This window comes from Neoarius graeffei, chromosome 3 (genome assembly GCF_027579695.1).
Source record: "Neoarius graeffei isolate fNeoGra1 chromosome 3, fNeoGra1.pri, whole genome shotgun sequence".
NCBI lineage: Eukaryota > Metazoa > Chordata > Actinopteri > Siluriformes > Ariidae > Neoarius > Neoarius graeffei.
The window spans coordinates 5,802,826-5,819,218 of NC_083571.1; the positions used below are offsets into that span (position 1 = coordinate 5,802,826).

Below are 16,393 nucleotides of genomic sequence, written 5' to 3' on the forward strand. Positions count from 1 at the left end.
ATAGCATCAGAGATGCAGGCTTCTGAACTGAGCGCTGATAACAACTTGGGTCGTCCTTCTCCTCTTTAGTCCGAATGACACGGCGTCCCTGATTTCCATAAAGAACTTCAAATTTTGATTCGTCTGACCACAGAACAGTTTTCCACTTTGCCACAGTCCATTTTAAATGAGCCTTGGCCCAGAGAAGACGTCTGCGCTTCTGGATCGTGTTTAGATACGGCTTCTTCTTTGAACTATAGAGTTTTATCTGGCAACGGCGGATGGCACGGTGAATTGTGTTCACAGATAATGTTCTCTGGAAATATTCCTGAGCCCATTTTGTGATTTCCAATACAGAAGCATGCCTGTATGTGATGCAGTGCCGTCTAAGAGCCTGAAGATCACGGGCACCCAGTATGGTTTTCCGGCCTTGACCCTTACGCACAGAGATTCTTCCAGATTCTCTGAATCTTTTGATGATATTATGCACTGTAGATGATGATATGTTCAAACTCTTTGCAATTTTACACTGTCGAACTCCTTTCTGATATTGCTCCACTATTTGTCGGTGCAGAATTAGGGGGATTGGTGATCCTCTTCCCATCTTTACTTCTGAGAGCCGCTGCCACTCCAAGATGCTCTTTTTATACCCAGTCATGTTAATGACCTATTGCCAATTGACCTAATGAGTTGCAATTTGGGCCTCCAGCTGTTCCTTTTTTGTACCTTTAACTTTTCCAGCCTCTTATTGCCCCTGTCCCAACTTTTTTGAGATGTGTTGCTGTCATGAAATTTCAAATGAGCCAATATTTGGCATGAAATTTCAAAATGTCTCACTTTCGACATTTGATATGTTGTCTATGTTCTATTGTGAATACAATATCAGTTTTTGAGATTTGTAAATTATTGCATTCCGTTTTTATTTACAATTTGTACTTTGTCCCAACTTTTTTGGAATTGGGGTTGTACGTATTACCGTCATATAACAAGGCCATTTGCCAAGCTTCGAGAAATTTGTCCACAAATTGTGAGAGGAGTTGATGTCAGAAGGTGAGCACACCTTCATGAAATTGTGAAAGTACAAAGTTGTAAATCAAGGGCTGTACTGTAACTCTGGTAAAATGTGATTGAATTGAAGAAAATTACAATATGTGTATTATCAACATATAACAAAGAATCCTGCCAAGTTTTGTGAAATTCCTCCAAAAATTGTGAGAGGAGTTGATTTCAGAAGGTGAGCACCCTTCCCGGGACGGACGGACAGATGGACAGATGGATAGACATCGCCATGCCATAATCCCCCTTTGGGCCTTTCGGCCAACGGGGGGGTAAAAAGTGACATGCATGTGAAAATACTTTCTTAATACTTTCTTTACATTTGTGGAAGGAGTCTCCAGTGTCAGACATAAAGCTACTGTATAACTTTTTTTGTTTTTGTCATTAATTTCAAGAAACGCTGGTAAGCGAACTACTGTTTATACAGCAGTGACTGTTTTATATGTTGCACAACATGAAATGTAATGATGAAAAGATAAAAAAGTATGATGTGTCACTCTAATAAAAGGAACGAGACTGTCAACGACGGCGTAGCTCACTCTGGCCCCCTCCAGTCCAGAAGGAACGATCTAAAGTGGGCCAATAAATGTCGCAAGCTACACTACCGTTCAAAAGTTTGGGGTCACCCAGACAATTTTGTGTTTTCCATGAAAAGTCACACTTTTATTTCCCACCATAAGTTGTAAAATGAATAGAAAATATAGTCAAGACATTTTTCTGGCCATTTTGAGCATTTAATCGACCCCACAAATGTGATGCTCCAGAAACTCAATCTGCTCAAAGGAAGGTCAGTTTTATAGCTTCTCTAAAGAGCTCAACTGTTTTCAGCTGTGCTAACATGATTGTACAAGGGTTTTCTAATCATCCATTAGCCTTCTGAGGCAATGAGCAAACACATTGTACCATTAGAACACTGGAGTGAGAGTTGCTGGAAATGGGCCTCTATACACCTATGGAGATATTGCACCAAAAACCACACATTTGCAGCTAGAATAGTCATTTAGCACATTAGCAATGTATAGAGTGGATTTCTGATTAGTTTAAAGTGATCTTCATTGAAAAGAACAGTGCTTTTCTTTCAAAAATAAGGACATTTCAAAGTGACCCCAAACTTTTGAACGGTAGTGTATAGACAGTATATACTGTACAAGCTACATATAGAAGCGATATCCACCCTAGTAATACTGACATATTTGCCAGAAAGAATCCGAAACAGCAAGGAACTGACCTTTTTGTTGAACTGCTCATTAAGGCTTAACTAATCCATACCTTAATTAATAATTGTAATGAAGCAAATCTGATTAGGGCGGCACGGTGGTGTAGTGGTTAGCGCTGTCGCCTCACAGCAAGAAGGTCCGGGTTCGAGCCCCGTGGCCGGCGAGGGCCTTTCTGTGCGGAGTTTGCATGTTCTCCCCGTGTCCGCGTGGGTTTCCTCCGGGTGCTCCGGTTTCCCCCACAGTCCAAAGACATGCAGGTTAGGTTAACTGGTGACTCTAAATTGAGCGTAGGTGTGAATGTGAGTGTGAATGGTTGTCTGTGTCTATGTGTCAGCCCTGTGATGACCTGGCGACTTGTCCAGGGTGAACCCCGCCTTTCGCCCGTAGTCAGCTGGGATAGGCTCCAGCTCGCCTGCGACCCTGTAGAAGGATAAAGCGGCTAGAGATGATGAGATGAGATGAAATCTGATTAGAAGTTATATGCACCCTACCTTCATGCCAGAAAGAATCAAAATCGGTGAAGAACTGAGAGAGCAGAAGCGAGTTTCGTGAAATGTGGATGACGACGGATGGATGACAGACAACACACGATGACATAAACTCATCACCTGTTGGCTGGATGAGCTAATAAACACTTGCTGTTCGGAAAATAATCAATATTGTCGAGATATAGGTAACTCTGCTTCATCACATCAGCCTGTCATTGATTTATTTTCCTCTAACATCACGACACGGAGTGTTTTATTCCTTCCATGTGAAACCGTTTTATCCGCTGTGTTCGCATCCTTACTCTTTTTTGTGATTTGAATAAATGCAGATTCATATAACAGATGGCGAGAGTCAGGAAGAGCACATCAGCCTAAATGAAGCTCAAAACTCCGTCTGAGCGCCGCTGCGTGTTATTAACTCGCGGCTCACATGCTTTGTCTTCCTTCTGCAAACATATTGCAGTGAAAGTGAAGTTTATTTTGTGGCTGTGTGTTTATTTATCGTGGCCTTTCGCACTCTGATGTCTGTTTTAGCCGCCGTTTCACACACTGTGAGCTGCAAATCCTGTGTGACTGTAGTGTGTGAGAGAGAGAGAGAGAGAGAGAGAGACAGACCTCCTAATCCCAGGAAAACACTATTGATTTTTACTCCTTCTCTCTGTGACAGTCAATAACGCGATGCTCGGCCACTGGTGTGGCTCTGCTGAACTCTGAGTCCTGCAAACACATTTTTGATACTTTTTATTCATTGGACAAAATCTTTCTGTCAAAGTCACTCCTTTTCCTAATCTCTCTCTCTCTCTCTCTCTCTCTCTCTCTCATGGCTAATTGGATCAGTATTGCACTCTCGATAAAGAACAGTACCCAGATGTCCATAATGAACTCCTACATAAACACTGTCTTAATGAGTTGAAGGCGACACCCATTTTGGGTAAAAATAACCCCTTTCGGATTTAAGGCCTCCTCAGAGCGGGTTAGTTTGACATGAGCACACGTGATAATCGTTACCATGATCATCTCTGTCATTTCTGTGAAGGTGATAAAGATTACAGATTAGCCGTATTAATGGAACGAGTGACTCCTGCTCGTGACGTGTCCTGAAGGAAACTATGTGGCTCACAAAGAGCTGAACACGAGTGAGGAGGAAAAGAAGAATTAAAGACGTTAAACACATGCATTGTGTAAGGATTTCAAAACAATGCAGATACAAAGTTAAGAAAAGGGAAAAACAATGTGGAAGAGAAGAAAGAAAAAATAAACAAGCTGAGGGATGGAGGGAGGAAAAGTGGGAATGCTGAGGGAGGAGAGGGAGTGAGGGAGAAGGAGGAGTGAGGACAGTGAGGGAGAAGGAGTTGTAAGGACAATGAGGAAGAGGGGGTGAGGATGATGAGGGAGAAGGACGAGCGAGGAGGAGGAGCAAGGATGATGAGGGAGAAGGAGGATCAAGGACGATGAGGGAGAAGGCACGAGGACAATGAGGGAGTAGGAGGAGCGAGGATAATGAGGGAGGAATGAAGACAATGAAGGAGAAGGAGCTAGGACAATGAGGGAGAAGGAGGAGCGAGGACAATGGGGGAAAAGAGCAAGGGTGGAGGAGGAGCGAGGACGATGAGAGAAGGAGGAGTGAGGACGATGAGAGGGAGGAGCGAGGACAATGAGGGAGGAGCGAGGATGATGAGATAGAGGGAGGAGCAAGGATGATGAGATAGAGGGATGAGCAAGGACAATGAGGGAGGAGAGTGGACGATGAGGGAGGAGTGAGGACGATGAGGGAGAAGGAGGAGCAAGGATAATGAGGGAGGAATGAAGACAATGAAGGAGAAGGAGCAAGGACAATGAGGGAGAAGGAGGAGCAAGGACAATGGGGGAAAAGAGCAAGGATGGAGGAGGAGCGAGGACGATGAGAGAAGAAGTGAGGACAATGAGGGAGGAGCGAGGACAATGAGGGAGGAGCAAGGATGATGAGATAGAGGGAGGAGCAAGGATGATGAGATAGAGGGAGGAGCAAGGACAATGAGGGAGGAGAGTGGATGATGAGGGAGGAGTGAGGACGATGAGGGAGAAGGAGGAGCAAGGATAATGAGGGAGGAATGAAGACAATGAAGGAGAAGGAGCAAGGACAATGAGGGAGAAGGAGCGAGGACAATGAGGGAGAAAGAGCAAGGATGGAGGAGGAGTGAGGATGATGAGAGAGAAGGAGGAGCGAGGATGATGAGAGGGAGGGAGGAGTGAAGATGATGAGGGAGGAGCAAGGATGATGAGGGAGAAGGAGGAGTGAGGATTATGAGAGAGAAGGAGGAGTGAGGATGATGAGAGAGAGGGAGGAGCAAGGACAATGAGGGAGGAGTGAGGACGATGAGGGAGAAGGAGGAGCAAGGATAATGAGGGAGGAATGAAGACAATGAAGGAGAAGGAGCAAGGACAATGAGGGAGAAGGAGCGAGGACAATGAGGGAGAAAGAGCAAGGATGGAGGAGGAGTGAGGATGATGAGAGAGAAGGAGGAGCGAGGATGATGAGAGGGAGGGAGGAGTGAAGATGATGAGGGAGGAGCAAGGATGATGAGGGAGAAGGAGGAGTGAGGATTATGAGAGAGAAGGAGGAGTGAGGATGATGAGAGAGAGGGAGGAGCAAGGACAATGAGGGAGGAGTGAGGACGATGAGGGAGAAGGAGGAGCAAGGATAATGAGGGAGGAATGAAGACAATGAAGGAGAAGGAGCAAGGACAATGAGGGAGAAGGAGCGAGGACAATGAGGGAGAAAGAGCAAGGATGGAGGAGGAGTGAGGATGATGAGAGAGAAGGAGGAGCGAGGATGATGAGAGGGAGGGAGGAGTGAAGATGATGAGGGAGGAGCAAGGATGATGAGGGAGAAGGAGGAGTGAGGATTATGAGAGAGAAGGAGGAGTGAGGATGATGAGAGAGAGGGAGGAGCGAAGATGATGAGGGAGGAGCGAGGACAATGAGGGAGGAGCAAGGATGATGAGGGAGAAAGAGCAAGGATGATAAGGGTGAAGGAGGAGTGAGGATAATGAGGAAGGGGTGAGGACAATGAGGAAGGAGTGAGGACAAGGAGGGAGAAGGAGTGAGGATGACAAGGAAGCAGAAGGAACAAGGATGATGAGGGAGGAGGAGTAGGAATGCTGAGGAATGAGAGAGGGGAGGTGGGGATGCTGAAGGAGGAGAAGTCGAGATGCTGAGGGAGGAGAAGTGGGACGGAGTGGGCGTAGTGGGTGTTAACATTCTGCCGTGCTGGGACGTGGCGGTGAGACATGATTCAGTTTATTGAGTTCTCTGAGGAAGCAGCCACTAAACCCAGCTCCTGTTTCTCCACCTGCTCGCCTCCAACACTGCGCTCAGCTCCTCTATAAACACCACCGCCATCATCATCATCACTCCAGCAGAATGAAATTAGCTTCTGACAAGATCATTTAGCCCATGGCTCCGCCTACCGCGGGCTCGGCGCCACATACGGGTGAAAACGTTTAGCTCTTTGTAATTAAAAAGAACAGAGAAAAGGACAAGCTGTTAAAACTACAGCAAGCAAAATGAAAACTGAACTAAGAAGAGAAACGAGAGGAAAAGCAGGAATGCGTTAAGAAAAAAAATCGTTAAGAAAGAAGCAAAAAGGAAAACAGTGAAAAAATACTTGATAGGTGAATGGAAGAATGTAAAAGAAATAAAACCGAATAAAGGAAATGTTAAAGGAAGGAAGGAAGCTGAACTGTATGTGGACACAACTAGTAGAAGAAAGAAAAATAAGAACAAGAATAAATAAAGGAAGATAAGAAATTTAAGGATAAAGCGGCTAGAGATACTGAGATGAGATGAGATAAGAATTTGGAAACATTTTGTCCGTGTGTTTCAAAATCAAGAGAAGAAGAAGAAGGAGGAGGTTTTAATTCTTTATTTTTGACGAAGATGTTGAAGGTTGGACTGAAGGCTCCTTGAAATGAGAGATTCCCCGCAGGCATTAAAGGGAAACTGCTCTCATGCTGAAAGGAGACAGATGGAGAAATTCAGATGTTCCTCTACAGCGGCCTCGTTAATGATGGAGGCGGAGTTACACACTCCTCACCAGCTCCGCCCTCTGAGTGAGTGGAATGTGGGAGGTTAGTGAGACGTGCTCTGTACTCACCCCCTGAGAGAAGTAGAAGGCTGCGATGCCCAGAGGCCAGAAACAGCAGAGCATGGAGAAGATGGCCAGGCCCAGGTGATCACGAGGAGGAATGACGATGAAGTTGTCTTCGCTCTCGCTGTCGCTGGAGCAGTCCGTCTGTGGAGAGACACAGAACACACTGTTTCTACACCACACGGAACAACCAACCTGTTAGCGCACATTTTATCATCATCATTTCCACTGAGTCGTACAGGAGCTCAGTATTGAACAGGGACATGTGGGCGGAGCTAGAAATAAACCAGTGAGTATTAAACTTTTTCTCGGTTTTCTGTTGCTATAAAGTCAGAAAAAGGAATGATCTATCGTTCAGGAATCCCCTGCGTGTCCCAGTGTGGAGGTCGCTGCTCTGACGTTGTTTTCACATCTTTTATTTTGATGTGTAGTTTTGTTTATTTCCTGTTCCTGCTCCTGTCCCCGCCTCCATCCCACACTGGTTTCTGTCCCTCACACTCTCACCTGCTTCCTGTAAACTCAGAGGATTTACACAGGCTCAGGATCGACAGGACTGTTCGCAGTTTCAGTCGGGTTCTGAAAAGCTTTGCTTTTATTCTTCTGTCGTCACTTGCACTTGCATCCACCTGCCTCCTGCTCACGACGACGTCAAAGAAAGGAGGAATGAAAGAATGAAAAAGACAAGAGAAAAACAAACAATAAATAGACACTGGGAAAGAAATAATAAAAAGGGCATGCAAAATAAGAAGGACACAAATGAAAACAGGAAATAAATAAATACAAAATGAAAGAAAAGAGAGAGAGAGATGGTTATGAAAGGAGGAATAAAACAAAAGATTTCCAAAAGGGGAAGAATAAACACAAAGAAGGAAGGGTGAAAAAATAAAATGTGCATGAATAAGTACAATTGAAAGAAGGCACAAAGAAAGAAAGAAAGTTCAGAAAGGAGGAATAAAACAAAAGATTTAAACAAGGGAAGAAAGAAACAAAAAGAAGTAAAAAGAAAAGGTGTATAAAAAGTAAAATTGGAAAAAGGCAGAAAGAAAGAAAATATAAGAGAATAAAGAACCTAAAAGAAAAAAGAAAGGAAGAAATGCATGATAAAATAAAAAATAAATAAACAACAAAAGAAAGAAAGAAAACTAGTTCAGAAAGGAGGAATAAAACAATTTAAATAAGGGAAGAAGCAACCAAAAAGAAAAGGTGCATAAAAAAGTAAAATTAAGAAAGAAAGAAAGAAAGAAAGAAAGATGCTTATGAATATGAATAAAACAGAAATACATAAGGGGAAAGTAAAGAAAGAAAGAAGATAAATAAGAGAATAAAGAACCTAAAAGAAAGGAAGAAAGGCATAATGAAATGATATACATGGGAAGAAAGAACCAGAAAGTGAGGAAGGAAGAAAGAAAGATAGAAAGAGAGAAAACTAGTTCAGAAAGGAGGAATAAAATAAACAATTTAAATAACCAAAAAGAAAAGGTGCTTAAAAAGTAAAATTGAAAGAAAGATAAATAAGAGAATAAAGAACCTAAAAGAAAGGAAGAAAGGCAGGATAATATAGATAAAACACACACACACACACACACGCACACACGATTAGAAAGAACCCGGAAGGGAGGCTGAAAGAAAGATAGAAAGAAAGAAAACTAGTTCAGAGAGGAGGAATAAAACAATTTAAAATATAGGAAAAAAGAAGGAAAAAAGAAAGGTGCATGAAAAAGTAAAATTAAAAGAAGGCAGAAAGAAAGACTAAAATAAAGGATAAATAAGGGAAGAAAGAACCTAAAAGAAGAAAGAAAAGAAAGAAATTGATATAAAAAGGAAAACATTAAACTGGCAAAAGGAAAGAAGGAATTTAAGAAAAGGATGAATAAAAAAATGAAGGGAGAGGACATGAATTTAATGCAGATTTTATACGTCACTCAGTGAGCTGAAATCTGATGAGGAATTAAAGGAAAAGCGGAAACAAGAAAGAAAGGAAATGAAAGGAAATGTAATACAAGTAAATGAGAAGGCACGGAGGAAAAGAAAATAGGAAAGAAAGTATTTTTTCGAGTTGTATTTTATTAATCATGTCTGCCACTAATTCCACTCTGGTTCCGGCAACTAATCAGTAAAATTAATAAAAAATCAGAGTTAAAATAGTCAACAGTGTTTCAGCTCTCACTTTGGATTAAAAAGTTACAGAGAAAAACCACAGTGAAAAATCATGGATGTGCGATGTGTCTTTTATAATTATTCCTACTGACGTTCTTTAACCGGCTCCACTCGTATCACACATTTATGATCATATTATTGATCTTTCTTAACATTCAGGAAACACAGACATCCTACTTTGGCCAAAATTTAGTTTCTATGACAACTCGGTGTATCGACAATGACTGAATCCGGAATTAACACGAGACAGGTGAACACAGTCGGGTAACAAAACAACAGCGACAGGGCTAGAACGAAAACCCTGAACATCAGGACATGGGAACCTCGAGATGTAGGAGGAATCCATGGCAGTTGTTTAGATTCATACCACATCTGATTGGTCTGAAGGAGTCTCCAGTGTCAGCATTTTGTACCAGTCAGCAGTAAAGATGTCGCTTCTGACATGGAGATATGTGGAAGACACTCATGGGTGCGGAAGACAAAAAGAACCTTGAGTGTCAATTGGAACTTCATTTTCCAATGGAAAGAAATTACTGTATGATGATGATGGAGATAAGTTGACGCTAACTTGTTTCTCAGATGTTCCTCAACATTAATAATAATAATAATAATAATAATAATAATAATAATAATAATAGCTCTTCTTTTATTGTGGAAAGCAGCTAAGCTTTCAGAAAGCTGAATAACTCACTACTCCTGAAATATTTATATCCTCTTATGCAACAGCAGGAGTGTGGAAATGGGTGGAGAGAGCAGAGAAGAGCAGCAGCAGGTCAGGAAAGGAGGAGTGAACTCCCAGACATTTGTTTGACATTAATTATTGAGATGGTACTCCAGGAAAAAATAGTTGACACACGGATGCAAAAGAGGTCAGGGAGAAGAACTCGTCCATCACTGGAAGGAAAAATATCCACAAAAATTTCCACACTGTGACCTAAAATCCAGGATCATACGAGCACATTCACCCTCGCCAGCTCACCACATGACATCCAATCTACCATCCTGTCTCCGAGGGTGTTTTTTTTTTATGATGGGGATGAGTCGAGCTTATTGCTCTCTGAACACCATTTTCATCACTGCTCTTAAATCCTCACCTTCTCCTACATGACTTATTTTTATCCTGATCTCATCATCCTCTGTGAATGAATGGGAACAGAGTCTACACTTACTGATGCTGCTGTTGTTGTTTGTGTTTGTGGCTGAGAAATACGACTCCTTCATGTTCCTGTATAAATCATCCACTCCATTTCTCCCTGGAATGATACGAGGATGATATCCCAGGGATGTGTTTGAAACACCACAAACCACTCTGTATCATGATATTATTTCCGTGATGAAGCAGAGTCACTGTTCGCAGCCTGAAGTTGATGATTTTTCCCTAAATGCATGCCCTGATGTGTTTTATTCCCTTTACACATCAGCAATTTGCTCACGTTTTTAAACGTTTTCTTAATTTCACACTGTTTCATACTGTATATATTACATGAACTCTCAGTGGACGCCTCATAAGGACCACTATGAACCATCTCCGAGCATACGCCACAATCTGGTAGAAATACCCCTTTGAGGTTTGGGTACATTTCAACTCTCCTCTTCTTGGACTTCGAGTGCCTTCAATACCATCCAGCCCCTTATGCTTCAGGACAAACTGAACAGGATGCGAGTGGACCCCTGTCTGGTCACCTGGATTTCCAGCTATTTCACTGACAGGCCGCAGTACGTCAGGCTGAAGGACATCATGTCTGACACTGTGATTAGCAGCACTGGAGCACCCCAGGGCATGGTGCTGGCCCCTCTTCTCTTCACCCTGTACATCATGAACTTCTGCTACAACTCGGAGCTATGTCACATTTAGAAGTTCGCCGATGACACAGCCATAGTGGGGTGTATCAGGGATGATGGAGAGGAGGAGTATAGGAGCCTGGTGAGGGACTTTGCCATTTGGTACAATAGGAACTATCTGCAGCTCAACACCTCGAAGACCAAGGAGCTGGTCATTGACTTTGGGAGGTCCAGACCAAGGTCATGACCAGTTCTGATTGAGAGAGTGGATTCCTACAAGTACCTCGGGCTGTGGCTGGACAGCAAGCTGGACTGGACTTGTAACACCAACCACCTGTACAGGAAGGGACAGAGCAGGCTGTACTTCCTGAGGAGGCTGCAGTCTGTTAACATCTGCAGGAAACTCCTGTGGATGTTCTATCAGTCCGTGGTCGCCAGTGTCCTGTTTTACACCGTGGTGTGCTGGGGGGGCAGCACATCCAAGAAGGACACATCCAAGCTGGACAAACTGATCAGGCGGGCCGGCTCTGTGGTCGGCATGAAGCTGGACTCTCTGGTAACGGTGGCAGAGAAGAGGACTATGGACAAACTACTGAACATCATGGACGATGCCAGTCACCCTCTGCACACCGTCATCAGCAACCTGTTCAGTGACAGAATGCTCCTTCCCAAGTGCAGGACTAACAGACTTAAAAACTCCTTCGTCCCTCACGCCATCAGACTGTACAACTCCTCTCTGGGAGGGAAGAGGGGTAACAGGAGGACAGAGGATGGGAAGGAGTGGTAGCCTAGCCTGACAAGAAGCAATACTGGACAATGTACAATATAATTGTGCAATATAATGTGCAATATCTCTCCTGCTGGACTTTTTCCATATTTTTTTTTATATTTGTATATGTTAATACTTAACTTATCTAGAAGTTTTCTCTATTTATTTTCTCTGTTTATCCTGTAATGATGCTGCTGGAATTTCAATTTCCCTGAGGCAACCCTCCCAAAGGGATCAATAAAGATCTATCTATCTATCTATCTATCTATCTATCTATCTATCTATCTATCTATCTATCTATCTATCTATCTAGTTCTGAGGAGGCTTGGATCACTTATCTAAAAGAGGTTCTTTACCATTTCTGGTTCAGAGTACGCTGTGTGCATTTTGGTTGCTGCTTCTCACCAGAGCTTTGTATTTTTCTTTCTTTCTTCTTCCTTGTTTCCATTTTATGTTTGTATGGTTTGATGTTGGGCGGCACAGTGGTGTAGTGGTTAGCACTGTCGCCTCACAGCAAGAAGGTTCTGAGTTTGAGCCCAGCAGCCGACGGGGGCCTTTCTGTGTGGAGTTTGCATGTTCTCCCCGTGTCCGCGTGGGTTTCCTCCGGGTGCTCCGGTTTCCCCCACAGTCCAAAGACATGCAGGTTAGGTTAACTGGTGACTCTAAATTGAGCGTAGATGTGAGTGTGAGTGTGAATGGTTGTTTGTCTATGTGTCAGCCCTGTGATGACCTGGCGACTTGTCCAGGGTGTACCCCGCCTCTCGCCCATAGTCAGCTGGGATAGGCTCCAGCTTGTCTGCGGCCCTGTAGAACAGGATAAAGCGCCTACAGATAATGGATGGTTTGATGTTTGATCTTTGTTTGAATGTTTTGTCTGCCGCTTGTTGTGTAGCTCCAGACCCAGTTTTGGGTGTTGGTTTCCTTCCGGCCTTGGTTCGCCATGAGTGATGCCTGTGCTGCTCACTATGGACTGTAGTGAGCTCATTGATCTCTTTAAAGCTCTACTTACTTTCAGATTTTTCAAGTGTACACTACGGTTCAAAAGTTTGGGGTCACCCAGACAATTTTGTGTTTTCCATGAAAAGTCACACTTTTATTTACCACCATAAGTTGTAAAATGAATAGAAAATATAGTCAAGACATTTTTCTGGCCATTTTGAGCATTTAATCGACCCCACAAATGTGATGCTCCAGAAACTCAATCTGCTCAAAGGAAGGTCAGTTTTATAGCTTCTCTAAAGAGCTCAACTGTTTTCAGCTGTGCTAACATGATTGTACAAGGGTTTTCTAATCATCCATTAGCCTTCTGAGGCAATGAGCAAACACATTGTACCATTAGAACACTGGAGTGAGAGTTGCTGGAAATGGGCCTCTATACACCTATGGAGATATTGCACCAAAAACCAGACATTTGCAGCTAGAATAGTCATTTACCACATTAGCAATGTATAGAGTGTATTTCTGATTAGTTTAAAGTGATCTTCATTGAAAAGAACAGTGCTTTTCTTTCAAAAATAAGGACATTTCAAAGTGACCCCAAACTTTTGAACGGTAATGTAGGTCATAAAAAGAATTTTCCAACACCCAATTATTTTGCTTAGTGGACCAAAAGCTACTGAATTCAAATCACAGTCTTCCAATTGTATTACTTAAAAAAAAAAAAGAACAATTAATGAATTTATCTCCACATGGCCCTAAATTCTCCGCTATTTTTTCCTGCTTCACCATGACCCAATTCAAGATACTACATCATGCATCACATCACGTGGTGGGCTTTCCCCATTCATGCAAGGCATTGTGGGATATAAATTTGAAACAGAAGAGAAAAATGGAGGGCGTGAGTGTGCGAATGAAACGTGAAAGACCGACTACAGTAACGGAAAGTGAGAAGAAAAGACGTTATGTTATATACGAAGGAAAGGAAATGCAGGAAATATCAAACTAATAAATATCGGCGCTCAGTGAGCACCTCGGTGTGATCAGCTGTTCGTTTAGTGACAGAATGATGGAACTGTCAGTGCATGTTCAAAGGGAAACCTGTAGATGGCAGTAATGTGACACTGTGGATGCCAGCTGCTGTAAAACCCAAAAGAAGAAGGTAAACCTGCGCATGCGCACACGGACTTCCTCTGTCTGCTTGACTGCATGAAGTGAGCGACTTCATGCACATTATTTGCTTTAAACCTCTCAAATTAAATAACTTCCCAGCCACAGAATGGCCTGATATTTTGTGAGATCTTACAGAAATAAACGTATATCACAATCACCACATTTCAGAGGGAACTAAACTTCACTGATTTTATGAAATCAGAAGGCCGTCTAGCTTTAACATTAGGGTTGAGAGGCTGCTTGGCTGTCGCAAATTAGCTTCCTTCCTGTTTGGAACTTGGGTTCTGTCTAGACTTCTGGACTTCCTGTTGGCTAAGGCTGTTCACTTCCTGTTCAAGCTGCAGGTGGACATGCTGCCAGCTGGACTACTGGGTCCAGTCTTTGCCCTCTTTATGCCTTTCTTCTTCTTGGCCAAGGCTCTGTGTGGTGGTGCTTCTGTGCTCACTTTGTGGATCCATGGCGTGGTGTTCCGAGCAATGTTGCCTGGTGGTGTCATGGCTGTGCAGACGGTGTGGGACATACAGTACCTTCATGCAGCTTTTGATGGGATTGTGGGCAGCTATGCCACTGGAATTATATCCTGACCCTCTTTTGGTGGACTTTTTTGTAATTATAAAGCGACCTTGGGTATGAGGAAGGCGCTATAGAAGTTAAACTTGTTATGCAGCACCAGCAACCACCATTTTTTAAAAATCCATGTATAACATTAGCCATGTAGCTAATAGCTCCTAACATTAGCATTAAAGACAAATGGACCAACAGTGAAGTCCAGTGTAGGGATGGACTGCCATGCCGTACCCATAGTAACCATCTTCCCCCTTTCACTGTACAGCATTGAAGACACCAATCCCTGTACTCAATGCCATGTTCTACCGGTATCTCTGCCCATTCTTCTGACTGCCTGTAATGGTATTGGATACAGAGATGATACCAGATACCAAATACAGTGACGTCACGACTGTGCTTTAAACCCGCAGCAGAATCAAAATTCTTTCTCTCTGGCAGTGGATTCCACGCATGAAAGAAATACATTGTTGCATCTGTGCTACAGAAGAACAAAGGACAAAGAACGAGCTATTGATACCGGACCTTTAGCCAAAGTTCAATGTATTTGATCTTCACATAGTTGTAATAATAACTGAACTACAAACAAGATTCCTTCCAGATCATCGGACAACCAATGGGGCACTGAAGATCTTCAGCTGACAAGCTATAAAAGTGAAAGGAACAGAACTGTTTTCTCCCTGGACCTGCGCTCTGCACTGTCTTCGGATAACAGACGGCACACTTTCAGTCGCCAAGCAAGCGAGATCTGAAGTAAGGCTGGCATCTGGGCAATTGTTAGTCTTAGTTGTGGCTAGTTAATGTGAAGAGTGTTGTTAATTTAAATTAATTTATGGTTTAAATGTACGCATTTTGATTCACATGAAAGTCCGTCTTAGACCACGTGTTGATTGATTTACTTTGTTTACTATCTGTATTTAGTTAGATCGTGCATGCGTTCTCTCTCTCTTTTTAACTCCCTCTGTTGCACTACACCCCTCTACATTGGGATTTCAGGAGTAGCTAAGGGTTGAGTAGAAGTTTGGGGTTTAAGGCCTAGCTGGACTAGCTTAAGCTACAGATTCCTTTGTTACTCTCCCGTGTGCGCCACCTCGTTCCCTCACTCCCCCCCTCCTTGTCGTGCGCCTGCACACGCTCTCTCTCTCCCTAGCTCCTCCTCATCCCGTTAGTGCGCAGCCGTGCACACACACACATACTCGTACACACACTCTCACACAGACACACATAAACATGTGATTTCCCTCTCACATTTTAACATCCACTCGCCCCTACACTGTAAACTTGCATATAGCCCATTACTTCTGACCACCATTAGTGCCTTAGTTATCATCATATACACTACTGATTCTTATTTGTATACATTGTATCACCATTTATATTGAATTATTCATTGGCTGCTATTGTTGCTATATCTGATCAGTATTAGTTTTCTAATTCATGTCAGCTATTTCAATAAATGGTACCTTTGGAGTAAACTGTGTCCTGTCTATTGCTACAACATTCACTGAGTGCCAACCTCTGCCAAACAAGTATTCTAACTGCCTTCGCCCATTTGGTTGTTATATGAATGTTATAGATCTAGAGTAAACATATTACATTAGAGCTACAATACTTACTAAAACTATAGCAACATCACCACTAAGTTATTCCATTGATTTTAATAGTTTAGCTATAAACTATTAGACACTTGAATTAATGATTAATGAATTTATGAAACTGATCCCTTTTTACATGAGACTGATTTGATAAGCCTATTGCACCTACACCAGGCTTTATTGAGCATAGATGTCATGAAGGAACTACAGCACGATTTTTGACACATCTAAGCGAAATGTAAAAGCCTTCACTTGCATTTCCTGCCAACGTTACACTACCAAACTGTCTTACATCACTTCAATGTTCCTACTGGTGGTCCGAATGCAAGCAGAAAAAAAGCCCTGAAGGTCTGTAGTTCTTGATGGAGATCCCCAGGGAGTAGTTCCTCTCAAAAAGTTCCAGGAACTGTTTACTGTTTGGTCCAAAAGTACCTAAAGTTCTCCTTCGTTCCTAAGTGATGCAATGCAGTAAAGTTCCATACACCATCGACAACAAAAACAAACAAAGACTTGGAAAAAGGGATACCAGTAATAGAGTTCTGCTTTTG

General features: G+C 42.7%; 1 protein-coding gene across 1 annotated transcript in view; it reads right to left on the minus strand.

Annotated features, from left to right (window-relative positions):
• syndig1l (synapse differentiation inducing 1-like) overlaps positions 1–16,393 on the minus strand; it is an 81,006-nt gene that overhangs the window by 13,885 nt on the left and 50,728 nt on the right. The window contains exon 2 of the mRNA XM_060915776.1: positions 6,876–7,013. Within this exon, the coding sequence (XP_060771759.1) occupies positions 6,876–7,013 (138 nt within the window). The remainder of the gene's footprint in view (positions 1–6,875; positions 7,014–16,393) is intronic.